The sequence below is a fragment of the Bombina bombina genome, chromosome 2, assembly GCF_027579735.1.
Source record: "Bombina bombina isolate aBomBom1 chromosome 2, aBomBom1.pri, whole genome shotgun sequence".
Classification (NCBI taxonomy): Eukaryota; Metazoa; Chordata; class Amphibia; order Anura; family Bombinatoridae; genus Bombina; species Bombina bombina.
In genome coordinates, this window is record NC_069500.1 from 1,239,910,625 (window position 1) to 1,239,930,030 (window position 19,406).

The 19,406-nt window shown below is 39.7% G+C and overlaps 1 protein-coding gene across 1 annotated transcript in view; it reads right to left on the reverse strand.

The window, feature by feature from the left end:
* SLC30A9 (solute carrier family 30 member 9) overlaps positions 1–19,406 on the reverse strand; it is a 588,622-nt gene that overhangs the window by 246,981 nt on the left and 322,235 nt on the right. Inside the window, exon 10 of the mRNA XM_053704010.1 lies at positions 18,248–18,303. Coding sequence (XP_053559985.1) covers positions 18,248–18,303 — 56 coding nt within the window. The remainder of the gene's footprint in view (positions 1–18,247; positions 18,304–19,406) is intronic.

Here is a 19,406-nt window from a genome sequence, read left to right on the forward strand (position 1 = left end):
AAATTAGATAATACTTCTTTCATAACATTAGCCATATCATGCAAAGTGATTTGTAAGGGCCTTGATGTACTTGGCGCCACAATCTTACGCACCTCCTGAGCGGGAGGCGAAGGTACTGACACGTGAGGAGAGTTAGGCGGCATAACTTCCCCCTCGTTGTCTGGTGATAATTTCTTTACCAGTAAAGACCGACTTTTATTTAAAGTAACATCAATACAATTGGTACACATATTTCTATTGGGCTCCACATTGGCTTTTAAACATAATGAACAAGTAGATTCATCTGTATCAGACATGTTTAAACAGACTAGCAATGAGGCTAGCATTTTAACTGCGCAGCAAGGCGCTACAAAAAGGCCCCTCCCACTCATATTACAACAGTGGGAGACCTGATATAACGGTTTCTATGCAGAAATATACGTTAGCCATATGGAAAAAAATCATGCCCAAAAATATTTATCACCAAAGTACCTCACAAAAAATGAATAACATGCCAGTAAACGTTTTACAAACTTTTCCAATGTTATGTAAAGTTATCACTAAGCCTGCTACCAGTCGCTTCTACTGCAGTTAAGGCTCATACATTATTTCAGTATTAACAGTATTTTCTCAGTCAAATTCTAGTCCCTAGAAAATAACTCTACTGTGCATACATTTACCAGCCTGATACCAGTCGCTACTACTGCATTAAAGGCTGTACTTACATCATATGGGTAACAGCAGTGTTTTCTTAGTCAATTCCATTCCTAGAAAATATTTTACTGCACATACCTCATTTGCGGGGGACCCCGCATGCTATTCCCTTTTCTGAAGTTACCCCACTCCTCAGAATGTGCGAGAACAGCCAGTGGATCTTAATTACGTCTGCTAAGATCATAGAAAACGCAGGCAGATTCTTCTTCTAAATATTGCCTGAGAGAAAAAACAGCACACTCCGGTGCCATTTTAAAATAATAAACTTTTGATTGAAGAATAAGTAAAAAACTCCTATCTCCTCTCACGACCTCCTTCTTTGTTGAGCGTTGCAAGAGAATGACTGGATATGACATGTGAGGGGAGGAGCTATATAGCAGCTCTGCTTGGGTGATCCTCTTGCAACTTCCTGTTGGGAAGGAGAATATATCCCTTAAGTAATGGATGACCCGTGGACTGAACACACTTAACAAGAGAAATAAAAACAACCATTTTCCACTGAAAAAATTAATCCACAACCCAAAAAATAAGTATCTTCATAAAAGGAAAAAACTTAAATCAAAAGCAAAAGAATCAAACTGAAACAGCTGCCTGAAGAACTTTTCTACCAAAAACTGCTTTTGAAGAAGCAAATACATAAAAACGATAGAATTTAGTAAATGTATGCAAAGAAGACCAAGTTGCTGCTTTGCAAATCTGATCAACTAAAGCTTCATTCTTAAAAGCCCACGAAGTAGAGACTGATCTAGTAGAATGAGCTGTAATTCTCTGAGGCGGGGGCTTGACCCGACTCCAAATAAGCTTGATGAATCAAAAACTTTAACCACGAAGCCAAGGAAATAGCAGAAGCCTTATGACCTTTCCTAGAACCAGAAAATATAACAAATAGACTAGAAGTCTTCCTGAAATCTTTAGTAGCTTCAACATAATATTTCAAAGCTCTTACCACATCCAAAGAATGTAAGGATCTCTCCAAAGAATTCTGAGGATTAGGACACAAGGAAGGGACAACAATTTCTCTATTAATGTTGTTAAAATTCACAACCTTAGGTAAGAATTTAAATGAAATCTGCAAAACCGCCTTATCCTGATGAAAAATCAGAAAAGGAGACTCACAAGAGAGAACGGATAATTCAGAAACTCTTCTAGCTGAAGAGATGGCCAAAAGAAACAACACTTTCCAAGAAAGTAGTTTAATGTCCAAAGAATGCATAGGATCAAACGGAGGAGCCTGCAAAGCCTTCAAAACTAAATTAAGACTCCAGGGAGGAGAGATTGATTTAATGACAGGCTTGATACGAACCAAAGCCTGCACAAAACAATGAATATCAGGAAGTTTAGCAATCTTTCTGTGAAATAAAACAGAAAGAGCAGAGATTTGTCCTTTCAAGGAACTTGCAGACAAACCTTTATCCAAACCATCCTGAAGAAACTGTAAAATTCTAGGAATTCTAAAAGAATGCCAAGAGAATTTATGAGAACACCATGAAATGTAAGTCTTCCAAACTCGATAATAAATCTTTCTAGAAACAGATTTACGATCCTGCAACATAGTATTAATCACTGAGTCAGAGAAACCTCTATGACTAAGCACTAAGAGTTCAATCTCCATACCTTCAAATTTAATGATTTGAGATCCTGATGGAAAAACGGACCTTGAGATACAAGGTCTGGCCTTAGTGGAAGTGGCCAAAGTTGGCAACTGGACATCCGGACAAGATCCGCATACCAAAACCTGTGAGGCCATGCTGGAGCTACCAGTAGCACAAACGATTGCTCCATGATGATTTTGGAGATCACTCTTGGAAGAAGAACTAGAGGCAGGAAAATATAAGCAGGTTGATAACACTAAGGAAGTGTCAATGCATCTTACTGCTTCCGCCTGAGGATCACTGGACCTGGACAGGATCCTGGGAAGTTTTTTGTTTAGATGAAATGCCATCAGATCTATTTCTGGAAGCCCCCACTTCTGAACAATTTGAGAAAACACATCTGGGTGGAGAGACCATTCTCCCGGATGTAAAGTCTGACGACTGAGGTAATCCGCTTCCCAATTGTCTATACCTGTGATATAAACCACAGAAATTAGACAGGAGCTGGATTCCACCCAAACAAGTATCCGAGATACTTCTTTCATAGCTTGAGCACTGTGAGTCCCACCCTAATGATTGACATATGCCACAGTTGTGACATTGTCTGTCTGAAAACAAATGAACGGTTCTCTCTTCAACAGAGGTCAAAATTGAAGAGCCCTGAGAATCGCACGGAGTTCCAAAATATTGATTGGTAATCTCGCCTCTTGAGATTTCTAAACTACTTGTGCTGTCAGAGATGCCCAAACAGCTCCCCAAACTGAAAGACTCGCATCTGTTGTGATCACAGTCCAGGTTGGATGGACGAAAGAGGCCCCTAAAATTATACGATGGTGATCTAACCACCAAGTCAGAAAGAATCGAACTTTGGGATTTAAGGATATTAATTGTGATATCCTTGTATAATCCCTGCACCATTGGTTCAGAATACAAAGCTAGAGAGGTCTCATATGAAAACGAGCAAAGGGGATCGCGTCCGATGCTGCAGCCATGAGACCTAAAACTTCCATGCACATAGCTACTGAAGGGAATGACTGAGACTGAAGGTTCCGACAGGCTGCAACCAATTTCAAATGTCTCTTGTCTGTTAGAGACAAAGTCATGGGCACTGAATCTATCTGGAAACCTAAAAAGTTTACCCGTGTCTGAGGAATCAAAGAAATTTTTGGTAAATTGATCCTCCAACCATGTCTTCGAAGAAACAACACTAGTTGATTCGTGTGAGATTCTACAGAACGTAAAGACTGAGCTAGTACCAAGATATCGTCCAAATAAGGAAACACAGCAATACTCCGCTCTCTGATTACAGAGAGTAGGGCACCTAGAACCTTTGAAAAGATTATTGGAGCTGTCGCTAGGCCAAAAGGAAGAGCAACAAATTGGTAATGCTTGTCTAGAAAAGAGAATCTCAGGAACCGATAATGATCTGGATGAATCGGAATATGAAGATATGCATCCAAAGTCTATTGTGTACATATAATGCCCTTGCTGAACAAAAAGGCAGAATAGTCCTTATAGTCACCATTTTGAAAGCTGGTACTCTTACATATCGATTCAAAATCTTTAGATCCAAAACTGGTCTGAATGAATTCTCTTTTTTTGGGACAATGAATAGATTTGAATAAAACCCCAGACCCTGTTCCTGAAACGGAACTGGCATGATTACCCCTGATAACTCCAGGTCTGAAACACACTTCAGAAAAGCCTCAGCCTTTACTGGGTTTACCGGAATGCGTGAGAGAAAAAATCTTCTCACAGGCGGTCTTACTCTGAATCCTATTCTGTACCCCTGAGAGACAATGTTCTGAATCCAATGATTTTGGACCGAATTGATCCAAACATCTTTGAAAAATTTTATTCTGCCCCCTACCAGCTGAGCTGGAATGAGGGCCGCACCTTCATGTGGACTTGGGGGATGGTTTTGATCTCTTAAATGGCTTGGATTTATTCCAATTTAAAGAAGGTTATTAATTGGAAGCAGATTCCTTGGGGAAGGATTAGGTTTCTGTTCCTTATTTTGACGAAAGGAACGAAAACGGTTAAAAGCTTTAGATTTACCCTTAGGTTTTTTATCCTGAGGAAAAACAACTCCCTTCCCCCCAGTAACAGTTGAAATTATTAAATCCAACTGAGAACCAAATAATTTAATACCCTGGAAAGAAAGAGATAGCAATCTGGATTTAGAAGTCATATCAGCATTCCAAGATTTGAGCCACAAAGCTCTTCTAGCTAAAATAGCTAAAGACATAGATTTAACATCAATTTTGATAATATCAAAGAATGGCATCACAAATTAAATTATTAGCATGTTGAATCAACTTAACAATGCTAGACAAATCATGATCCCATACTTGTTGCGCTAAAGTATCCAACCAAAAAGTTGAAGCAGCTGCAACATCAGCCAAATAAATTGCAGGCCTAAGAAGATGACCTGAATATTACTAAGCTTTCCTTAGATAAGATTCAAGTTTCCTATCTAAAGGATCTTTAAAAGAAGTACTATCTTCCGTAGTAATAGTAGTACGTTTAGCAAGAGTAGAGATAGCCCCATCAACTTTGGGGATCTTTTCCCAAAACTCCAATCTAACTTCTGGCAAAGGATACAATTTTTTTAATCCTTGAAGAAGGAATAAAAGTACCACCAGGCCTATTCTATTCCTTAGAAATCATATCAGAAATAGCGTCAGGAACTGGAAAAACCTCTGGAATAACCACAGGTGGTTTATAAACAGAATTTAAATGTTTACTAGTTTTAATATCAAGAGGACTAGTTTCCTCCATATCCAATGTAATCAACACTTATTTTAACAAATAACAAATATACTCCAATTTAAATAAATAAGAGGATTTATCAGTGTCAATATCTGAGGCAGGATCTTCTGAATCAGATAGATCCTCATCAGAGAAGGATAATTCAGTATGTTGCTGGTCATTTGAAATTTCATCAACCTTATGAGAAATTTTAAAAAACCTTTTACGTTTATTAGAAGGCGGAATGGCAGACAAAGCCTTCTGAATAGAATCAGAAATAAATTATTTTAAATTTACAGGTATATCTTGTGCATTAGATGTTGAGGGAACAGCAACAGGTAATTAACTACTACTGATGGATACATTATCTGCATGTAAAAGTTTATCATGACAACTTATTACAAACCACAGCTGGAGGTATAATCTCCACAAGTTTACAACAAATGCACTTAGCTTTGGTAGAACTGTTATCCGGCAGCAGGGATCCAGCAGAGAATTCTGAGACATCTTGCAAATGTAAGAGAAAAAAAACAACATATAAAGCAAAATTATCAATTTCAAACAGAATAGCAAATAGGAATGGGGTCTGAAATAATGAAAATATTTGCAAAGTTTGCGCCAAGTTTAACGCACAACAGAAAAAATATTTTTTTGCGCCAAAAACGTCCAGAAACGACACTCGCGTCATAGATGACGCAACCTTGTGAAAGAACCCGGCATCAACTAAGACGCCGGAAATGATGAATTTGCGTCAACGAACGTAACTTCGCGCCAAAAATGACATGATAAACTTTAGCATTTTGCGCCCTCGCAAGCCTAATTCTGCCCGCGATTTAGAAAAAAAGACAGTCAATTGAAAAAAGACTATACCCCAGGTAAGAAATAAATTACTAAAAAATGCATTTCCCAGATATGAAACTGACAGTCTGCAAAAGGAAATATACTGAAACCTGTATCATGGCAAATATAAGTACAATACATATATTTAAAACTTTATATAAATACATAAAGTGCCAAACCATAGCTGAGAGTGTCTTAAGTAATGAAAACATACTTACCTGAAGACACCCATCCACATAGAGCAGATAGCCAAACCAGTACTGAAACAGTTATCAGTAGAGGTAATGGAATATGAGAGTATATCGTCAATCTGAAAAGGGAGGTAGGAGATGAATCTCTACGACCGATAACAGAGAATCTATGAAATAGATCCCCGTGAGGAAAACCATTGCATTCAATAAGTGATACTCCCTTCACATCCCTCTGACATTCACTGTACTCTGAGAGGAAACGGGCTTCAAAAATGCTGAGAAGCGCATATCAACGTAGAAATCTTAGCACAAACTTGCTTCACCACCTCCATAGGAGGCAAAGTTTGTAAAAACTGAATTGTGGGTATGCTGAGGGGTGTATTTAGAGGCATTTTGAGTTTTGGGAAACTTTGCCCCTCCTGGTAGGATTGTATATCCCCTAAGTCACTAGCTCATGGACTCTTGCCAATTACATGAAAGTAACATGTATGCAAAAAAAAATCTAATGTACAATGTCCCTTTAAGAGATCACAACAATTCAAAATTAACTATAACCCAAGTACATATGGAATGGTCACACATTGATACACCCTTACATTCACAATTTATTAGCTACAACAGCCTATTATTGCCAAACATTTATCAGATTGTATTCAGGGTTCAAAACCCTTGGCACTTGTATCTGCAGTTTAAGGATCCAAAAGACCTTAGCAAAGCATAGGGGGAAAGGGATTTGGAAGTAGTAATAGATAATAAGCTAAAGATGGGTGCACAATGCAGGGCAGTGGCTTCTAAGGCTAATAAGACACTAGCATGTATTAAAAGAGACATTGATGCAAGGCAGGAAAGCATAATTATGTCACTACTATATAAACCCATGGTAAGACCTCACCTTGAATAAGGAGTTTAGTTCTGGGGTCGATCTAAAAAAAAACCCCACTACAGACAGAAAAAGTTTTATAGAACGGCCACAAAGCTTAAGCTATGAGGAGAGGATAGCCAAACTGGCTCTGTTTTCTCTAGAAAAAAAAAGGAGGTTGAGAGGTGGCATGATTACTTTATATAATTATATTCAAGGCCCATATACAGAGATGGCAGTAACTCTGCTTATTCTAAGAAAATGGTTTGTGACAAGAGGTCACAATTTAAGGCTGGAGGAAAAGAGATATAATCTCCTGCAATGTAAACGCTTTTTCACTGTAAGAGTAATTAAAATGTGGAACCCATTACCTAAGGAGGTAGTAAATGGCAATACCTTACATACATTTTTGGCTAAAAACAGAATTTAGGGATATGATTGCTTGTGTTAAATGGGTCACCTTTTAGGGATTAATTTAAACTCAACTGGCGCTTTTTGTAAGTATATTAAGATTTGTATATTTTTAACCTCATCTACTATGTTAGCTCTTTTTTGCCAATAAGTAATTTTTATCCCCACCCCTCTCTGGTGTTTTACCCTCTGTACAATGGTCCACTTTAAAGTGTTTGTCCGCTTCATATGTTTATGCGCAAAGTGTTGAATGAGAGGTGTCGCTAGAGTCCCAACCTTAATGTTGGTTAAATGTCGCCTTATAGTGCTTCAAGAATGATACACTAAGAAAACTGTCAATTTTAAATGTGGATTTTACACTACATAGAGCAACGGCGGATGGTCCAGGACACCTCAAGCATGGAGTATTAACAACGAAGAGTGAGACGGCTTGGTAGTACACTGATCCGAGGAGGGGAGACGGTATACCTATACCTGGGTGTGGAGCTACAGGAAACCAAGGGCTGAATCTAGACAAAGGCACTGTGAAGAAGGGTCTTTCTCCCTGTAGACCGGACTTTTCGGGGACAAAAGGTAATGACTCCCTGTTATTACCTGCCATCTATATAATAGATGGTTTGCTGGGATACAGAAGCATGTTACTGTGAATGTATGTATCACTTGAACTTTTAATAAACTAAATAAAATTTACAGGTTTTAACTATTAAATAGCCTCGGTTATGTAAAGGGTTCATTTCATAATATTGGATAATCCTTAATTCTCGTGATACTTTAGTTCAAAAAAAGAGCCCAAAGTATGGCAAATTTGCAATAGATTGCCTTCTGTCAATTCGTCCACAGAAGCCCTTAAAGGAAATACCATCTGCTGACATTCTGTAGCATCTTCAGCTAATATCAAAATTGGGCCATAAACATTAAGAAAATCTCCCCAATTCTGAAGAATAAAACAAAGATTAAATCCTACTAGAAGCCGACATATAAAACAGGTGAAGCCTCACAATCAATACCTTTACTTGCTGTAACTTCTTTCTAATGAAATATTACTAAATCTAAACTATTTAAAATATTTTTTACAATTTTAAATTGAGTAACAAACATGCAGCTCAATGCTCCCTCAATTAAAAATTTCAGGGGTATCTAGATATCCTTTATTACAGAAATAGGTATAACCAAATAACAAAATAACTAACTGTAAACAAAATGCTGGAAGGAAAAGTGGGTGCAATAGAGTCAAGATCAGTCCATGCACTTTATGAAGAAATAGTTGCCATCTTCTTGCAACCCATTGGATCCCTCCACGCAGAGCTCACACACAAGTAAATCCTACATGAGCTTATATCTTAGGCTTTTTTTTTTTTCTTTAAAAGAAAAAACGTGAAAAGGCTGCATAAAACATATGAAGTCTAAATAAAGAAAACTGTGAAATAAATACAAATTGTGCATATCTACAAATGATTATTTACATCCCATACTTTTCCTTATCAGAACTGGGCAGTGACAGCACTTTACAACATTATTAATGGAATAACAAAACTGAGCTGCTTAAATCAACATAACATTGAATCGTTGGTTACATGTACAGGGAACATGTACTGAGCACTGTAAAAGCAAACAAATTAGAAATGGGGCTAAACAAGTTTAGTGTATTATAATTTAATGCGTTTGACTATGCAAAATTTCCTTTAAAAAATGAATGTCATTTAATTCATCTTTTTTTCATTAATCCCTTCTCTGCATAGGCTATTTAGATCTAATCGTATTACTTTAATGTTATGCACCACAGCTGCTGATGAAATTGATTTAATCCCTTTTTAATGCATTCAGATGTTTAATGAACAGGGTAGTATTTAAATATCCTTAGAATACAGTTTTGAATTTAATTCCTGCAGCCTTTATGTGCAATTTCAGATATGCTTTGATATTGGATGCACATTACCATGTGTGTGTGCGTATAAATATATAATATAATAATTATTCTTTGGGGGACACAAACAGTACTTATATTGTAAATACATAAATGCTTCACACTTGCACGCATAAGATAAAAACAGAATTTATGTTTACCTGATAAATTACTTTCTCCAACGGTGTGTCCGGTCCACGGCGTCATCCTTACTTGTGGGATATTCTCTTCCCCAACAGGAAATGGCAAAGAGCCCAGCAAAGCTGGTCACATGATCCCTCCTAGGCTCCGCCTACCCCAGTCATTCGACCGACGTAAAGGAGGAATATTTGCATAGGAGAAACCATATGATACCGTGGTGACTGTAGTTAAAGAAAATAAATTATCAGACCTGATTAAAAAACCAGGGCGGGCCGTGGACCGGACACACCGTTGGAGAAAGTAATTTATCAGGTAAACATAAATTCTGTTTTCTCCAACATAGGTGTGTCCGGTCCACGGCGTCATCCTTACTTGTGGGAACCAATACCAAAGCTTTAGGACACGGATGAAGGGAGGGAGCAAATCAGGTCACCTAAATGGAAGGCACCACGGCTTGCAAAACCTTTCTCCCAAAAACATCCTCAGAAGAAGCAAAAGTATCAAACTTGTAAAATTTGGTAAAAGTGTGCAGTGAAGACCAAGTCGCTGCCCTACATATCTGATCAACAGAAGCCTCGTTCTTGAAGGCCCATGTGGAAGCCACAGCCCTAGTGGAATGAGCTGTGATTCTTTCAGGAGGCTGCCGTCCGGCAGTCTCATAAGCCAATCTGATGATGCTTTTAATCCAAAAAGAGAGAGAGGTAGAAGTTGCTTTTTGACCTCTCCTTTTACCAGAATAAACAACAAACAAGGAAGATGTTTGTCTAAAATCCTTTGTAGCATCTAAATAGAATTTTAGAGCGCGAACAACATCCAAATTGTGCAACAAACGTTCCTTCTTTGAAACTGGATTCGGACACAAAGAAGGCACGACTATCTCCTGGTTAATGTTTTTGTTAGAAACAACTTTCGGAAGAAAACCAGGTTTAGTACGTAAAACCACCTTATCTGCATGGAACACCAGATAAGGAGGAGAACACTGCAGAGCAGATAATTCTGAAACTCTTCTAGCAGAAGAAATTGCAACCAAAAACAAAACTTTCCAAGATAATAACTTAATATCAACGGAATGTAAGGGTTCAAACGGAACCCCCTGAAGAACTGAAAGAACTAAGTTGAGACTCCAAGGAGGAGTCAAAGGTTTGTAAACAGGCTTGATTCTAACCAGAGCCTGAACAAAGGCTTGAACATCTGGCACAGCTGCCAGCTTTTTGTGAAGTAACACAGACAAGGCAGAAATCTGTCCCTTCAAGGAACTTGCAGATAATCCTTTCTCCAATCCTTCTTGAAGAAAGGATAGAATCTGAGGAATTTTTACCTTGTCCCAAGGGAATCCTTTAGATTCACACCAACAGATATATTTTTTCCATATTTTGTGGTAAATTTTTCTAGTTACAGGCTTTCTGGCCTGAACAAGAGTATCAATAACAGAATCTGAGAACCCTCGTTTTGATAAGATCAAGCGTTCAATCTCCAAGCAGTCAGTTGGAGTGAGACCAGATTCGGATGTTCGAACGGACCTTGAACAAGAAGGTCTCGTCTCAAAGGTAGCTTCCATGGTGGAGCCGATGACATATTCACCAGATCTGCATACCAAGTCCTGCGTGGCCACGCAGGAGCTATCAAGATCACCGATGCCCTCTCCTGAGTGATCCTGGCTACCAGCCTGGGGATGAGAGGAAACGGCGGGAATACATAAGCTAGTTTGAAGGTCCAAGGTGCTACTAGTGCATCTACTAGAGTCGCCTTGGGATCCCTGGATCTGGACCCGTAGCAAGGAACCTTGAAGTTCTGACGAGAGGCCATCAGATCCATGTCTGGAATGCCCCACAGTTGAGTAATTTGGGCAAAGATTTCCGGATGGAGTTCCCACTCCCCCGGATGTAATGTCTGACGACTCAGAAAATCCGCTTCCCAATTTTCCACTCCTGGGATGTGGATTGCAGACAAGTGGCAGGAGTGAGTCTCCGCCCATTGAATGATTTTGGTCACTTCTTCCATCGCCAGGGAACTCCTTGTTCCCCCCTGATGGTTGATGTACGCAACAGTCGTCATGTTGTCTGATTGAAACCGTATGAACTTGGCCTTTGCTAGCTGAGGCCAAGCCTTGAGAGCCTTGAGTATCGCTCTCAGTTCCAGAATATTTATCGGTAGAAGAGATTCTTCCCGAGACCAAAGACCCTGAGCTTTCAGGGGTCCCCAGACCGCGCCCCAGCCCATCAGACTGGCGTCGGTCGTGACAATGACCCACTCTGGCCTGCGGAAGTTCATCCCTTGTGACAGGTTGTCCAGGGACAGCCACCACCGGAGTGAATCTCTGGTCCTCTGATTTACTTGTATCGTCGGAGACAAGTCTGTATAGTCCCCATTCCACTGACTGAGCATGCACAGTTGTAATGGTCTTAGATGAATGCGCGCAAAAGGAACTATGTCCATTGCCGCTACCATCAAACCTATTACTTCCATGCACTGCGCTATGGAAGGAAGAGGAACGGAATGAAGTATTTGACAAGAGTTTAGAAGTTTTGTTTTTCTGGCCTCTGTCAGAAAAATCCTCATTTCTAAGGAGTCTATTATTGTTCCCAAGAAGGGAACCCTTGTTGACGGAGATAGAGAACTCTTTTCTACGTTCACTTTCCATCCGTGAGATCTGAGAAAGGCCAGGACTATGTCCGTGTGAGCCTTTGCTTGAGGAAGGGACGACGCTTGAATCAGAATGTCGTCCAAGTAAGGTACTACTGCAATGCCCCTTGGTCTTAGCACCGCTAGAAGGGACCCTAGTACCTTTGTGAAAATCCTTGGAGCAGTGGCTAATCTGAAAGGAAGTGCCACGAACTGGTAATGCTTGTCCAGGAATGCGAACCTTAGGAACCGATGATGTTCCTTGTGGATAGGAATATGTAGATACGCATCCTTTAAATCCACCGTGGTCATGAATTGACCTTCCTGGATGGAAGGAAGAATTGTTCGAATGGTTTCCATTTTGAACGATGGAACCTTGAGAAACTTGTTTAGGATCTTGAGATCTAAGATTGGTCTGAACGTTCCCTCTTTTTTGGGAACTACGAACAGATTGGAGTAGAACCCCATCCCTTGTTCTCCTAATGGAACAGGATGAAGCACTCCCATTTTCAACAGGTCTTCTACACAATGTAAGAATGCCTGTTTTTTTATGTGGTCTGAAGACAATTGAGACCTGTGGAACCTCCCCCTTGGGGGAAGCCCCTTGAATTCCAGAAGATAACCTTGGGAGACTATTTCTAGTGCCCAAGGATCCAGAACATCTCTTGCCCAAGCCTGAGCGAAGAGAGAGAGTCTGCCCCCCACCAGATCCGGTCCCGGATCGGGGGCCAACATTTCATGCTGTCTTGGTAGCAGTTGCAGGTTTCTTGGCCTGCTTTCCCTTGTTCCAGCCTTGCATTGGTCTCCAGGCTGGCTTGGCTTGAGAAGTATTACCCTCTTGCTTAGAGGACGTAGCACTTGGGGCTGGTCCGTTTCTACGAAAGGGACGAAAATTAGGTTTATTTTTGGCCTTGAAAGACCTATCCTGAGGATGGGCGTGGCCCTTACCCCCAGTAATATCAGAGATAATCTCTTTCAAGTCAGGGCCAAACAGCGTTTTCCCCTTGAAAGGAATGTTAAGCAATTTGTTCTTGGAAGACGCATCCGCTGACCAAGATTTCAACCAAAGCGCTCTGCGCGCCACAATAGCAAACCCAGAATTTTTCGCCGCTAACCTAGCCAATTGCAAAGTGGCGTCTAGGGTGAAAGAATTAGCCAATTTGAGAGCACGGATTCTGTCCATAATCTCCTCATAAGGAGGAGAATCACTAGTGATCGCCTTTTCTAGCTCATCGAACCAGAAACACGCGGCTGTAGTGACAGGGACAATGCATGAAATTGGTTGTAGAAGGTAACCTTGCTGAACAAACATCTTTTTAAGCAAACCTTCTAATTTTTTATCCATAGGATCTTTGAAAGCACAACTATCTTCTATGGGTATAGTGGTGCGTTTGTTTAAAGTAGAAACCGCCCCCTCGACCTTGGGGACTGTCTGCCATAAGTCCTTTCTGGGGTCGACCATAGGAAACAATTTTTTAAATATGGGGGGAGGGACGAAAGGTATACCGGGCCTTTCCCATTCTTTATTTACAATGTCCGCCACCCGCTTGGGTATAGGAAAAGCTTCTGGGGGCCCCGGGACCTCTAGGAACTTGTCCATTTTACATAGTTTCTCTGGGATGATCAAATTCTCACAATCATCCAGAGTGGATAACACCTCCTTAAGCAGAGCGCGGAGATGTTCCAACTTAAATTTAAATGTAATCACATCAGGTTCAGCTTGTTGAGAAAATTTCCCTGAATCTGAAATTTCTCCCTCAGACAAAACCTCCCTGGCCCCCTCAGACTGGTGTAGGGGCCCTTCAGAAACAATATCATCAGCGTCCTCATGCTCTTCAGTATTATCTAAAACAGAGCAGTCGCGCTTACGCTGATAAGTGGGCATTTTGGCTAAAATGTTTTTGATAGAATTATCCATTACAGCCGTTAATTGTTGCATAGTAAGGAGTATTGGCGCGCTAGATGTACTAGGGGCCTCCTGAGTGGGCAAGACTGGTGTAGACGAAGGAGGGGATGATGCAGTACCATGCTTACTCCCCTCACTTGAGGAATCATCTTGGGCATCATTTTCTCTAAATTTTGTGTCACATAAATCACATCTATTTAAATGAGAAGGAACCTTGGCTTCCCCACATTCAGAACACAGTCTATCTGGTAGTTCAGACATGTTAAACAGGCATAAACTTGATAACAAAGTACAAAAAACGTTTTAAAATAAAACCGTTACTGTCACTTTAAATTTTAAACTGAACACACTTTATTACTGCAATTGCGAAAAAGTATGAAGGAATTGTTCAAAATTCACCAAAATTTCACCACAGTGTCTTAAAGCCTTAAAAGTATTGCACACCAAATTTGGAAGCTTTAACCCTTAAAATAACGGAACCGGAGCCGTTATTATCTTTAACCCCTTTACAGTCCCTGGTATCTGCTTTGCTGAGACCCAACCAAGCCCAAAGGGGAATACGATACCAAATGACGCCTTCAGAAAGTCTTTTCTATGTATCAGAGCTCCTCACACATGCGACTGCATGTCATGCTTCTCAAAAACAAGTGCGCAATACCGGCGCGAAAATGAGACTCTGCCTATGATTAGGGAAAGCCCCTAGAGAATAAGGTGTCCAAAACAGTGCCTGCCGATATTATTTTACAAAATACCCAGATTAAAATGATTCCTCAAGGCTAAATATGTTTATATATGAATCGATTTAGCCCAGAAAATGTCTACAGTCTTAAAAAGCCCTTGTGAAGCCCTTATTTACTGTCTGTAATAAAAATGGCTTACCGGATCCCATAGGGAAAATGACAGCTTCCAGCATTACATCGTCTTGTTAGAATGTGTCATACCTCAAGCAGCAAAATTCTGCTCACTGTTCCCTCAACTGAAGTTAATACCTCTCAACAGTCCTGTGTGGAACAGCCATCGATTTTAGTAACGGTTGCTAAAATCATTTTCCTCTTACAAACAGAAATCTTCATCTCTTTTCTGTTTCAGAGTAAATAGTACATACCAGCACTATTTTAAAATAACAAACTCTTGATTGAATAATAAAAACTACAGTTAAACACTAAAAAACTCTAAGCCATCTCCGTGGAGATGTTGCCTGTACAACGGCAAAGAGAATGACTGGGGTAGGCGGAGCCTAGGAGGGATCATGTGACCAGCTTTGCTGGGCTCTTTGCCATTTCCTGTTGGGGAAGAGAATATCCCACAAGTAAGGATGACGCCGTGGACCGGACACACCTATGTTGGAGAAATAAGTACAATCTTGCAGAAAACAAAATTAGAAATGCAACATTTCTATTTTATAAGCAAAAAATTTGAACAAAGGGGAAAAAAATGTAATTGTGTGGATAAAACACTTAGACCAATTATATCTTGTTTTATAGCTTTGAATCATTTTTGTTTAATAATATTTTTTTTAAATTAATCATGAAATTACTACGCACCTACCAACATATTTCCAATAATATCCTGTATGAAGTAACAGAAAAGTCTAAAAAGGACATAGATGGCAAAAATATACAATATGGAAATAAATTAAATGTTTAAAGGGTCACATAGACTTGCAGCGTCACTAGTGTTTAATTATATGCTATAATAAATTAGTGCATGCAATTTTTTTCACACATAATCCGCATAGATTTTACAAGTACAGTACAATATGCATTATGAACTGGATCACCAAAAGCTATGACAATCAACCAGCAGTTCTCTGATTTTCCCACTATAAAAGCCCTTTAAACCAGACAGGTAAAGGCTAAAACTAAAATCTAGAGTGAGAAAGATATCTACAGAACTAAGGGAAAAGCCTTTCAGGAGGTTTCTACTTTCACCACAAGGTAAATTGCTCATGAACTGAACAAACACAAAAGAAGCATCATTTTGTAAACTTTTACTTGTTTTAGGTGTTTAAAATAAAAGTGTTACGTGAGTTATTAAGGATAACATGGATAAATATTCACTAAAACATATTTAGAGAGACAAATTCAAAATTAAACTTTTATGGTTTAGATAGGGCATGCAATTTTATTAACTTTCCAATGTACTTCCATTAACTAATTTGCTTTGTTCTCTTGGTATCCTTTGTTAAAGAGTAAATCTAGGTAGGCTCATAAGAGGTCAGGAGCATGCTTGTGTCTTTAGTACTTTATAGCAGCAGCGATCGCTACACTTTATAACACTGCTACATACAATGTTTCAAAACACTGCTGCCATAGACACGTGCATGCTCATTAACCCATATGAGCTTACCTAGATTTACACTTTAACAAAGGATACAAGAGAACCAAGCTAATTTGATAACAGAAGTAAAATGTAAAGTTGTTAAAAATGACATGCTCTATCTGAATCATAAATGTTTAATTTGATTTTATTGTCCCCAAAATAAACAGAAAGACAATGTAAAACTTCAAATGTTTAGTGCATTTTTTCAAACTTATTATTAAACCCCTATTACAGGGAGTGCAGAATTATTAGGCAAATGAGTATTTTGACCACATCATCCTCTTTATGCATGTTGTCTTACTCCAAGCTGTATAGTCTCGAAAGCCTACTACCGATTAAGCATATTAGGTGATGTGCATCTCTGTAATGAGAAGGGGTGTGGTCTAATGACATCAACACCCTATATCAGGTGTGCATAATTATTAGGCAACTTCCTTTCCTTTGGCAAAATGGGTCAAAAGAAGGACTTGACAGGCTCAGAAAAGTCAAAAATAGTGAGATATCTTGCAGAGGGATGCAGCACTCTTAAAATTGCAAAGCTTCTGAAGCGTGATCATCGAACAATCAAGCGTTTCATTCAAAATAGTCAACAGGGTCGCAAGAAGCGTGTGGAAAAACCAAGGCGCAAAATAACTGCCCATGAACTGAGAAAAGTCAAGCGTGCAGCTGCCAAGATGCCACTTGCCACCAGTTTGGCCATATTTCAGAGCTGCAACATCACTGGAGTGCCCAAAAGCACAAGGTGTGCAATACTCAGAGACATGGCCAAGGTAAGAAAGGCTGAAAGACGACCACCACTGAACAAGACACACAAGCTGAAACGTCAAGACTGGGCCAAGAAATATCTCAAGACTGATTTTTATAAGGTTTTATGGACTGATGAAATGAGAGTGAGTCTTGATGGGCCAGATGGATGGGCCCGTGGCTGGATTGGTAAAGGGCAGAGAGCTCCAGTCCGACTCAGACGCCAGCAAGGTGGAGGTGGAGTACTGGTTTGGGCTGGTATCATCAAAGATGAGCTTGTGGGGCCTTTTCGGGTTGAGGATGGAGTCAAGCTCAACTCCCAGTCCGTCCTACTGCCAGTTTCTGGAAGACACCTTCTTCAAGCAGTGGTACAGGAAGAAGTCTGTATCCTTCAAGAAAAACATGATTTTCATGCAGGACAATGCTCCATCACATGCGTCCAAGTACTCCACAGCGTGGCTGGCAAGAAAGGGTATAAAAGAAGAAAATCTAATGACATGGCCTCCTTGTTCACCTGATCTGAACCCCATTGAGAACCTGTGGTCCATCATCAAATGTGAGATTTACAAGGAGGGAAAACAGTACACCTCTCTGAACAGTGTCTGGGAGGCTGTGGTTGCTGCTGCACGCAATGTTGATGGTGAACAGATGAAAACACTGACAGAATCCATGGATGGCAGGCTTTTGAGTGTCCTTGCAAAGAAAGGTGGCTATATTGGTCACTGATTTGTTTTTGTTTTGTTTTTGAATGTCAGAAATGTATATTTGTGAATTTTGAGATGTTATATTGGTTTCACTGGTAAAAATAAATAATTTAAATGGGTATATATTTGTTTTTTGTTAAGTTGCCTAATAATTATGCACAGTAATAGTCACCTGCACACACAGATATCCCCCTAAAATAGCTATAACTAAAAACAAACTAAAAACTACTTCCAAAACTATTCAGCTTTGATATTAATGAGTTTTTTGGGTTCATTGAGAACATGGTTGTTGTTCAATAATAAAATTAATCCTCAAAAATACAACTAGCCTAATAATTCTGCACTCCCTATAAAACAAAACATTTTGGATACTGGTTCAGCATAAAATAATGAATATAATTGAACACCTTTCACTTACGTACACAATTTCCTTAAAACATTTCTTCTTGTACCCTTTTGTTTTTCTTTTAATACCATAAATGTGTTTCTAACACAGCTTACAAAAATAAATTACTGCACAAGTGCAAGCAGAGCATCACTCAAAAGTAATAAATATTTAAATACTTACGGATGCCCAGGGTCTGGTGTTCTTGCAGACTGTGCAATGCCTAAAACCAGCAATGCCTGAAACAGACAATATATCCCACAATATTTGAGAACTGTTTTACACACACATTGTGTGTGTGTGTGACTGTGTGAGTGAGTGAGAGCGAGAGACACATATATATACACACACACACACACACACACACACACACACAAAGGAAAACAATATACAGAGGTGCAAGATGGGGAAAAAACATAATTTATGCTTACCTGATAAATTCCTTTCTCCTGTAGTGTGGTCAGTCCACGGGTCATCATTACTTCTGGGATATTAACTCCTCCCCAACAGGAAGTGCAAGAGGATCACCCAGCAGAGCTGCTATATAGCTCCTCCCCTCTACGTCACACCCAGTCATTCGACCGAGAACCAACGAGAAAGGAGAAGCTAAAGGGTGCAGTGGTGACTGGAGTATAATTTAAAAATTTAGACCTGCCATAAAAAACAGGGCGGGCCGTGGACTGACCACACTACAGGAGAAAGGAATTTATCAGGTAAGCATAAATTATGTTTTCTCCTGTTAAGTGTGGTCAGTCCACGGGTCATCATTACTTCTGGGATACCAATACCAAAGCTAAAGTACACGGATGACGGGAGGGACAGGCAGGATCTTTATACGGAAGGAACCACTGCCTGAAGAACCTTTCTCCCAAAAACAGCCTCCGAAGAAGCAAAAGTGTCAAATTTGTAAAATTTGGAAAAAGTATGAAGAGAAGACTAAGTTGCAGCCTTGCAAATCTGTTCAACAGAGGCCTCATTCTTAAAGGCCCAAGTGGAAGCCACAGCTCTAGTAGAATGAGCTGTAATTCTTTCAGGAGGCTGCTGTCCAGCAGTCTCATAAGCTAAACGAATTATGCTACGAAGCCAAAAAGAGAGAGAGGTAGCAGAAGCTTTTTGACCTCTCCTCTGACCAGAATAAACGACAAACAGGGAAGACGTTTGTCGAAAATCTTTAGTTGCCTGTAAATAAAATTTCAGGGCACGGACTACATCTAGATTGTGTAGAAGACGTTCCTTCTTTGAAGAAGGATTAGGACACAAAGATGGAACAACAATCTCTTGATTGATATTCCTGTTAGTGACCACCTTAGGTAAGAACCCAGGTTTAGTACGCAGAACTACC